Raw genomic sequence first — 10,699 nt, forward strand, 5'->3', positions numbered from 1 at the left:
TGCAAAGATGACAAATGTGAAGCGTTACATTTTAGTAGGAAAAATGATAAGGTGAAACATAAATAAGATTCTAAAAGGCACGCAAGAACTAATATGGAGATAATGTGCTCAGACTGTTGTAAGTGGCTTTAAACAAACATGTTGAATTCTGTGCTTTATAGTTGTTACAGTTTACAAGAGCAAAAAGCCACAAAATGAATGTGGGTTGCTCTGGATTTCCAGCATTTGAAGAATCTCATGTTAATACAACACTATTTCAACTATATTTGGAAAACTACACCCGCTTTTGGGCACTACACTTCAGGAAATAGGTGAGGGCTCTGAAGAGTGTTCAGTTGAATGGAAGAACCATAAAGAAATCCCTTAAAATAATAGTAGCCGTGCATGGATAGCACTGCAAGAGATCGTACTGTTAGTGGACTCAAAGGTAGTTTTCAAAGGGGAGTGAGACAGGTATCTGGAAGGACAGAAGTTGCAGGGTATTGGTGAGAGGACAAAGAATTGGGACCAGCTGGATTGCTCGTGTAGAGCTGGTCCCAATCCTTTGTCCTCCCACCAAGGCTGAGGCTCCTTCTGCCTGTGGCTTTTCTATGATAATACAGAATAGATTTTCTTACAGAGGAATCCACAGTGCAGAATACAACCTAATAACATTCGTCTAATCTTAACTTGAAGTGACATCGTAATTTACCAATCCTCATGATAATCTGCAATTATGACATAATTAGGTACTGGGGGAACAATAACAATCTACTTCCTCGTGGATATGCAATTAATTCCACAGGAGATGGTGACTGCTGAACATTAGAGCAGGGCTTAAATTGAATGGTCACAGTGTTTTTTTAAGAAGTCTGCTAGCTTCTAATGCACCCCTATTAGCTTTCCACCAGTCAGAGTGAGCTTATGACTGAAGCCAATCCTCCAAAATAAGTCATCCCTCCAACTTCAGTCTAATTCAAGTCTCTGGTTTCTTTGGTTCAAGCTTGAAGAATCTTGTTGCAGCTTTCAAGCCTCTCCTCTTGACTTTGCCAACTGCTTTCAAAACCCTTCCAGAAAGAACAGGAGCCTCATTTCCAACTTACTGTTCAGTGCCTTTGTTCACATTCATTCCATTTAAATCCCCCGATGCTTTCATTTAGCAATAGAGAATCATAGTGCATTAATTACGGAAAACAGGAAATTAAACAATCATAGTCGAATTGAATGCCAAAGCGGTTTTAAAGGGTTTCATGATTAATTTTGTTGCTCCTCATTTTTTTCCCCCTGAAACGTTCTCTCATTAGAGAGTCGGAGATACAGCATGGATTTGTGCTCTTCAGCCCACCAAGTTCACATTGACCATCAGGCAGCCAGTTACACGAATCTTACATTAATACCAGTTTTAATTCTCTCTTCATTTTAAATTCAAAAAGGAATTATTTTTAAATTAATGCCCAAATGTTTGTAAAAGTAAGCTTTGTGGCTTGTTTTTAATCAAAAAAATATTATAAGAGTGCTGGGAGCTTACAGATCAGGCAGAAATATCCATTTTAGTTCGGTTCTCCCGTCACCCAGGTCATGCTTTGTTCTCATTGATACCATCAGGAAGGAGGTACAAGAGCCTGAAGGCATGCACGCAATGACTCAGGAACCGCTCCTTCCCCCCGCCATCTGATTTCTGAATGGACATTGAACCCATGAACACGGTCTCACTACTTTATTTCTATATTTGCACTTCTTACTTAACTGTTTGAAATATACAAGATTACTATAATTCATGTTTTTTCTATGTATTTATTGTACTGCTGCTGCAAAGACAACAAATTTCACAACTTACGCCGGTGATATTAAACTGGATTCTGATTCTGGCATATGCAGATTTTTGATTTTCATTTTATTAAAAACTTCATGGATTGATCAGTTTGATGTTCCCAGAGACAAATTTCTTTGCAGATCCAAAGCTCAACAATTTTTTTTTGACCATGTCAATGTCTACTGTTGGAAAGTCCTTCCAGTACTCACTCATTAAAGAGTTCCTTCTTGTCAAAAAGAGAAATTGCCTCCATTGAGAGATTGATGGAGAACGTCATCTCCAGGGGCACTGAGCTTCCGTCCAGATTTCTACAAGTTTCCATGTCTGTTGGAGCAGAGAAAACTTATCAGACTTGGTTAAAGGGAGAAAATGATAGCTGTTCCTGAACCTGGTGGTGCAGGTCCTGATGCTCCTGTACCTTCTACCCAATGGCAGTAGCAAGAGAACATGGCCATGGTTCATCATGACGGACCAGAGAAGGGCATATTTACTGGTGAGCTAATTGACGCAATAACACCCATCTCCTCTCCAAGCCTACTGCAACTGATCCTCCTAGACAGACCCTCAGCCAAACAGTTAGACCCAAACCCGTATGTAATTCATATGTGTATAGACACTCCTAAATTAGAAACAATAATCACTATTCCAAACAATCATTTGATTAAAGATCACATTTCCATTGTACAATATGACTACCAGAACAGGCAGTGAATCAGACAACCCTTGCTGTTTGTGTGTGGAGGGAGGAAGGGGGCTTTGGGAGGGGGGTGGAGGGGCATTTCTAACATTTTTCTGTCATTCATTCGTTTTTCTTTTCTCTATATATCACGGATGTCTGTGAAGAGCAAGGATTTCAGGTTGTATACGTTCTCTGACATTAAATTGAACCATTGAAACTAAGCCCCAACTTCCCCAAAAATTGCTGTCTGATTGATTTTTAAGTGAAGATGAATAAATATTTGAAAATAATTAAGATCTGAGACTGCAATAAGAGGGGTCAGTACGGAAAGGGTTCCCTAGACACAGACGCAGACCATCCTCTGTTGAAATTAGTTGTACTAACTTGTTGGTGGCAGGCAGCACCTCCAAGGTCTGAAAACAATGGCTACTAACACACATCCCTCCTTCTAGATTCATTTTCAGCCACCCTGTACTTACCAGGAGACACAGAAGGTGAGATCGGTAAGGAAGGCAGGGTTTGGCTGGGGATGTGGTTATTCCTAGTTACTGGTCCCTGATGAACCTTCAGAAATCTCACCCGGGTGTTGGATTTTGTTGTGTAGAAAGTGGAATCCAAGTCTAGAAGCAATAAAAAATAAAATCAAGTAAGAATCACCAGTCATGTTAGATTTAAAGTGGAAATGAAAAAGTGATACAATTGTTCTGACAAGAGAACTGTGCTACCTTATTTAGCTCAATCATGAAAATTTGATATTGGAAAGGTTTTAGCATATTTGTGCCAGCTGATAAAGAATTATCCAGCTTAATCCCACTATCCAGCAGTAAATCTATGGTCTTGCAGGTCAATTGCACATTCAGGTGTCTCTGGAACTATCACCCTTTCCGGCAGTAAGTTCCAGACCCCCCACCAGGTAAAAGAAAAATAATAATTCCTTATTGGCCCTCAAATTCTTCCAGCAGTTACTCTATTTCTATCAATCCTGGTTTTTGATCCTGATGAGGGAAAAATAACCTTCACCAAATTCCCCCATAACATTATTCATCCTCCCTCAGATCTCAGTTCTAAAGAATATGATCCAAGCTAACGAAAACCATTCTCAGGAGCTACCAGTCCTATCAGTCCCAGCAACATCTGTTTCTTCTACTCCCCCGCCAAGGTAACCATGTTGTTCCTGTATTTCCACCCCTTCCATTCAAGCCCATGGCACGTGGGGGTTCACAGTGTGGTCTCCTTATCATCAGAGAAATCAAGGCAGGGTACTTTCGCAGAGCTCCCTTCTCCGTCCACAAGAGTGGACTAAACTTCTTGTGGCACACTACCTTAATCCTCAATCCCACTGTGACCATTTTGTCTACTGCCTTTAATTTACTTCGAGGTACAGGTCAGAGCAGCCCCTCACCGCCCAACAAGCTGTGCTGCCCGGCAACCCACTTATTTAGCACTAGCCTAATCGCAGGACAATTTACAGTGACCATCCAGTACATCTTTGGAGGGTGGGAGGAAACCGGCACACCCGGAGGAAACCCACACTATCACGGACAGGACATACAGACTCCTTACTGACAGCACCCAAGTTCAACTCCAATGTCCTGAGCAGTAATAGCATCACACTAATTGCTACACTACCATGGCACCCCACTCCTCCACTGTTATAGTTAATATTTTGTAATGTTTATAATTATATGCAGTTTTATAATTTATAATACAAAACGTTTTATTTTATATATCTGTGAGAGTCAATGACATAGAGTCATTGACACTATGAATCTTGTACCTCCTCCCCAAAGTTAGAAATGAGAAGACAGCAAGTCCTGGATTGCGAGGACCTTTAGTGATGGATGCCATGTTCCTGAGGTGCCACCTCCTGGATGTGTCCACGATGGAGGGGAGGTTTTTGTCTGAGTTGGAAATGGCTGAGTCTATAACCCTCTGCAGTCTCTTGCAATCCCATTCATTGGGAGCTCCACACCAGGCTGTGATGTCACTGGGCAGAGTGCTCTCCACTGTAAACCGACAGAAACTCTCTGACATGTTCACCCATTGATTTGCCCAACGACAGTCCCAAAGTTCACACACGTTCCTGCTCTGTCGAGTAGAACCGAGTATTCATAAAGCTCACCTCAATGGACTTTAAAATTCCCATCCGCGCCAAGTCTTTTACAGTAAACTGTTCCCAATACTACTGAAGTTAAAATACCCCTACTACCACCATTTCTATGATCTAACTGCTTATCTGCACACCTATCCCCACTAACTGTGTGAAGGCCTGTAGTACCCTCCCAGCTGAATAATTTTTTAAGCTCCAGCCGTATGCTGCAATTTGAATATCCCTTTGTGGGACATTCCCCTCCTTTCTGTATTAGTCAGCTCCTTGAATAACACTGCATCCCCACCTCCCCTTCCCCTACCAATCACACATGAAGATTTGATACCCTTTAATGCTGAGCTCCCAGTCTTGTCCCTGTTTATCTATGTCTCTATGATAACAGCAATATCATATTCCCCAAGTGCTAATCAACACCCTCATTTCATCTGCCTTACTCATCAGTCTCCTTGCATCAAAATAGAAGTCTTGTATTTCTCTCAAGTACTGTATATGTACTGTATGCTCCGTCTACCAGACAGATTTAGATTTCCTTTTATACGTACACCCGGTGGCCAATTTATTAGACACCTTCTGCACCTAATAAAGTGGCCGCTGAGCGTGTGTTCATGGTCCTCTGCTGCTGTAGCCCATCCACGTCAAGGTTTGACGTGCTGTGCGTTCAGAGATGCTCTTCTGCACACCGCTATTGTAACGTGTGGCTGTACAAGTTACTGTCGCCTTCCTGTCACTTGAACCAGTCCGTCCATCATCTTCCGAACTCTCTCATTAACAAGCTGCTTTTGCCCACAGAACTGCCACCCACTGGGTGTGCTTTTGTGTAATGGCACCTCTGCCTGTAGTCTCTAGAGACTGTTCTGCATGACAATCCACGTTTCTGAGATACTCAGACCACCCCGTCTGACCCCAGAGACCATTCTGCAGTCAAAGTCACAGCAATCATATTTCTTCCCCGTTCTGAACAATAACCAAACCGCTTGACCACGCCTGTATGATTTTATGCATTGAGTTGCTGCCACATGATTGGCTGATTAGATATTTCCATTAACACAAAATATTCTGCAGGTGCTAGGATCAAAGCAACACTCACAACACGCCAGAGGAACTCAGCAGGTCGGGCAGCATCCGTGGAAACGATGAGTCAACGTTTCGGGCCAGAACCCTTCGCCAGGACTGAAGAGGAAGGGGGCAGAGGCCCTATAAAGAAGGTGGGGGGAGGGTGGGAAGGAGAAGGCTGGTAGGTTCCAGCCCTCCCACCTTCTTTATAGGGCCTCTGCCCCTTCCCTCTTCAGTCCTGACAAAGGGTTCTGGCCCGAAACGTTGACTCATCGTTTCCACGGATGCTGCCCGACCTGCTGAGTTCCATTTGCATTAACAGGCAGCTATGCAGGTGTATCTAATAAAGAGGCCTCTGAGCTCCTACTTTGTATCCCATTCTCTGGCCAGGTTAGTTTAAACTCTGCCCATTAGTACTGTCAGATCCCTGCTGAAGGATGGATCTATTCTGGTTCAGGTACCATCTTCCCCAGAGATAAACCAGCAATCAAGAAACTCGAAGCCCTTTCTGTAGCACTATCTCTTCAGGTTTATTTTATTCCCTATTCCCAGAGTCACTCGCACATGGCAGCAATGGGTCAAAGGAAGGATTTCTACTGACCGGGGCCACAGCAGCTGGAAACATAGCCGCAAATGACAACCTGATGTAATTTGGAGAAGGATGTTAGTCCAGACCTCTGGATCATTTTTCCTGCAACTTAACTGCCACCACTACATCCTAAAATACATGTAATAAAACTGTATGCTATATAAAGCACAAACCAAATACCAAGCCCGTTGGAACCCATTGAAACCAGTCTTACAGTTACAAGAGTACACAAAGTTGATGTCTACCATTGAAATAATTTTAATCTAATTTGCCTCTCTTGATTGGATCCCAAAAGCGTTTACAATTTTGACCACTGGGCCTTACAGGACCTTGTCGAATGCCTCGCTAAGGGGGAGGGAGCGTCGACTCAGACAGTGAGAGGCCTGCGTCGGGCATTTTCATGCCTTACAAGATGCAGATTGGAAGTCTGTGTGGGGCGCCACTCCTCACACAGACCCTAGAGCAATGTGTGATTAAGTGCCTTGCTCAAGGGCACAAACACGCTGCCACAGCTGAGGCTCGAACTAGCGACTTCGAGGTAACTAGACGAACGCCTTAACCACTTGGCCATGTGCCCAGCGCTAAAATCGACATAAACTGATTCAACAAGCCCTTCCTGTAATGTCTGAAAGAAGCGGAAATCAAGTTTCACAGACTGCAGCTTCGACAGACGGACTTACTGGGTGCTCCTGCTTGCTCTCGTCGCCCAAAGACAAGCTGAGTGTCCGAATGAAGGGTCTCGGTCCAAAGTATCGTCTGTTTATTCCCCTCTATAGCTGCTGCCTGACCTGCTGAGTTCCTCCAGCATTTTCTGTGTGCAGCTTAAGATTTCCAGCACTTGCGTTGGTTTCTTCTGGGTGCTCCGGTTTCCTCCCACATTCCAAAAACACAAGGGTTGGCAAGCTGCGGGCATGCCATGGCAGTGCTGGAAGCATAACAACACTTGCTGGCTGCCCCCAGCACATCCATGGACTGTGTTGGCAGTTAACACAAATGATGCATTTCACTGTATGTTTTGATGCACATGTGACAAATAAAGCTAATCTTTACAGTCAATAGCAGGCACTTGAGTAGAGTTCGGGCTCCACCAAAGTGGCCGCTACTTAGTTCTCCCTGAATGGTGAAGCAGCTTAAATGGCTGCAAGAAATTTCCTGCTCTTATTTCCAATGTTATTATAGCCAAGGGATGGCATCAACTCGTCAGTGAGACAGTACCTACCGTCATCCTCCATTCAGATTAGTAATTGGGTAATACACGAAAATATTGGGAATGATGGGCTATTAACAAATAAAGGTTTAAAATTTTACATAATGTGTAATCATTACCTCTTTTGAGCTCTGCTTTCTGCCAGCGTTTTCTTGGTAATCTTGTGGCTCTGGGTGTAGTTGTGAAGGAACCAGGCGCATTACCAAATGTCACAACTCTCCCAGTCTACTCCAGAAAGGGAAAGAAATTGGCATTAAACTAGCTAAAATTCTTTCATTGTCCTCCACCTGCCAATAAATCGCTGGTTAAAATGAATTAAGACAGGCAGCAGGATCACCTTTGAAATAAAACCTAAACATCTTCTGAAGAGGTCTACCTTTTTATTTCAACTGCAGCTCAGCTGGTATCACACTTACCCTGGAATCAAGGGTTTGAGATTTCAGGTCTTACTCCCGAGACTCAAAGCCAAAAATCTAAGATGACACTCTCAGTGCAATACTGGGGGGTGGGGGGGGGGGTGGGATGAAGCTGCTACACTTCCAGATGAGTTATTAAATTCACTTCATAGCTTGTCACACCAGACAGTCAGCCATTCTTGTCTGGTGTGTAATGTCAGGATTGGTCTCCTTTCGGATTAACTGGGTCATGGTAAGAACGTTCCTGACTCGACCCTTGTTTTTTTACGAGGCCAAGTGGCTAACTCGACGCTCAACCTGGCGCAGATGGAAAGCGTGCTCGGGGGTGGGAGGGGAGGGGGGGACTGGATTTGAACGTGGGAGCCTTCGCTCCGAAGTCCAGTGCTGATGCCACTGTGCCACCAGCCGCCCAAGTTATTAAGTAAAACAACAGCATAGAAATTACTCCATGATGTCTTAAGCATCTCATCAAGTCCCCTGCACCCATAACGCCAGTGGTCTCTGACCTACCTTGGCTCTAGATTAGGGAACTTTGTGATTTCAAAAACCTTTCAACTCCCTTCATACTTTCATTGTGTAGTACTTCTTTTAAAAATCTACCTCTATTCCTATCACAGTATTTCACCCCTGCAATTTTAGAGTTCTGGGCATCTCCAAGTTCCAGCTTGGAACTTGATCTAATCTGTCCACTGCTGGCAGCCAGGTCATCGCAAAGTCTGAAACTAACTTACACAGAACCTTGAAAAAAGATTTTAATCATGTTTTTGGTCACGGTCCAACAGCTTTTTGTATGTCTTGCTGATAACTGTGCTGGTCAGCATCAGGTGCTTTACAATGCAAACTGTTGTTATATTTAACAGCCCAACAGGCACCATATTATGCAAGTGCTTGTATTTGGCAGTAAAGCAATGCCATTTGAAACTTCAGAAACCAAATCACTGAAATAATTGTGTGAAAATTAGAGGGGGGGGGGTTTCTTTCTCCCCTTTGATGAACCTCTCCGTGTTACCTTTCTTGCTGAATGTTTAGCGTTTGAAGGCTCCCCAAATTCTCCACCTCCTGGTGTGTCCAAGAACCCATCTTGACTGTCGGTGCAGTGCGGAGTCTGAGCGGTGGAAGGGTTTGCTGATGTGGCTTTGCCGGACCTCAGGTTCATCCTGCAAGTAGCAGCTGGCTGGATCCAAGGGAAATGGAAAATGGACACAGAGGAAAAGGCTGGACACTCAACACGCACATGGAATTGCGGAGCTGAACTGAATCAAGTATAGACCTAATGACCCATCTCCAATACATAACATCCACAATAAAAATGCCCCATCTAAAATATAATCATGCTCTTTTGAAGCTGAGAAATTTAAATCCACTCAAGACATTTAATCTATGGTCATTATATCCTTTGAAATGTTATCCTTAAAAATTAAAACTTGAGAATATGAATGTGCTCATTCAGCTGCCAAGTCAACACAAAAATGCTCTTTAGCACCTATAACACATTCTATTAGATCTTATTACTATGTTTAAAGCCAATTTTATTTTATTACCATGTTCTTTCAGTTTAAAAACAATCTACCAACAGGCCAGAAAATTTTCAATCGACATAGCTCTCCCCTGTTCTGCACTTCCTGTCTCCATATTTGGTCCTAACAGTCTTTTGGGTTACTTTAGACTTCCATTCACCTTTATATGGAAAGCAGGTTTCTTGGTGGTCTCATACTAGTTTAGGAATGCCTCCTGTTCTGTACTTGATCAATAGAGGCTACCTAAAACTAATCTAATATATCCACTTAAAGTAAGGCAATTTGAAATCCTTCAGTCTTTTAAATCAAGTTTAGCAGTACATAATACCTATATCTTCCTTTGAAAAAGATACCCAGTTGATCACAATCCTTGGCCTCCTGCAAAACCCATGTTTCTACATCAAATATAAACCAGTTCCCTTTAAAAGTCCCTATCACCTTTTCATCTTTTCCATATGCTGTACAAGTATTCAGTTCCCACAATGATCACATTAACTACCTCAGAACCCACAAAATTTCAACAGAAGTTATCTTCAATCCCAACAGAGTTTAACAGATAGTTGAACTAGTACCTTATCCTCTAGTACAGGGGTTCCCAAGTTGGGGTCCACAGAGCCCCAAGTTAATGGTAGGGCTCCAAGGAATAAAAAAGGTTGGGAACACCTGCTCTAATAGATTTACATCATCATTGAGGAGCTATAGACAAAACAGAATTAGTAGTGAAATGGAGCTACAGTTCAAACACACTTGCATTATCTGCCAGGTACCTGGATGATAAAATGCAACACGACCAGCTTCCCTGAGTTCAAATCCAGGTCAGTCCAGAAAGCATAAAGCCTCCATTTTCTTCCAACTCCAAGGCCATATACTTAATCACTGCTTATCTCCTCCTGAGCAGCTCTTCAGCTTGTGGATTATTTTAACCCTTTCCTACTTCATCAACTCTTTGTCAGTTTTACATACAAATTAGCCTTGTCCTATTTGTCCAGCTAAAATGAGAATGGAGTACTAGTCTAGATATTCTATTTCCTCTTTGTGTTTGATGAGACCTTTGCAATCTAACCCCTCACTGGTTTGTGTCAGGGTAATCCAGTGTACAAAGGGTTAACTAAAATGCCCTGGGGTGATCGTACTCACCTGTGCTTGGCTTGAGACTAATACCAATTAATTTTGTACGAAAATCACCTTGCTAGGAAGAAGCAGATTTTTCCAATGTTACGAGTTCAAGTGTTTTTTTTTGTCTTGAGGGATTCTGCGTCTGGGCTGATCACAGATAGAAAGGCCTAGGACAAGTGGAAGCCATGAGAGATTAACGACTAAAAGGATGATATGGTTA

The 10,699-nt window shown here is 42.9% G+C and overlaps 1 protein-coding gene across 1 annotated transcript in view; it reads right to left on the bottom strand.

Moving 5' to 3' along the window:
* The window catches only part of LOC134337412 (CTD small phosphatase-like protein 2-B), a 29,125-nt gene extending 19,136 nt beyond the window's left edge, over positions 1-9,989 (bottom strand). The window contains exons 1-5 of the mRNA XM_063032387.1: positions 9,936-9,989; positions 8,856-9,020; positions 7,550-7,655; positions 2,951-3,091; positions 2,002-2,116 (exon numbers count right to left, since the gene is read on the bottom strand). Coding sequence (XP_062888457.1) covers positions 2,002-2,116; positions 2,951-3,091; positions 7,550-7,655; positions 8,856-9,002 — 509 coding nt within the window. The 5' untranslated portion in view covers positions 9,003-9,020; positions 9,936-9,989. The remainder of the gene's footprint in view (positions 1-2,001; positions 2,117-2,950; positions 3,092-7,549; positions 7,656-8,855; positions 9,021-9,935) is intronic.
* Positions 9,990-10,699: the final 710 nt, after the last annotated feature.

This window comes from Mobula hypostoma, chromosome 24 (genome assembly GCF_963921235.1).
Source record: "Mobula hypostoma chromosome 24, sMobHyp1.1, whole genome shotgun sequence".
NCBI lineage: Eukaryota > Metazoa > Chordata > Chondrichthyes > Myliobatiformes > Myliobatidae > Mobula > Mobula hypostoma.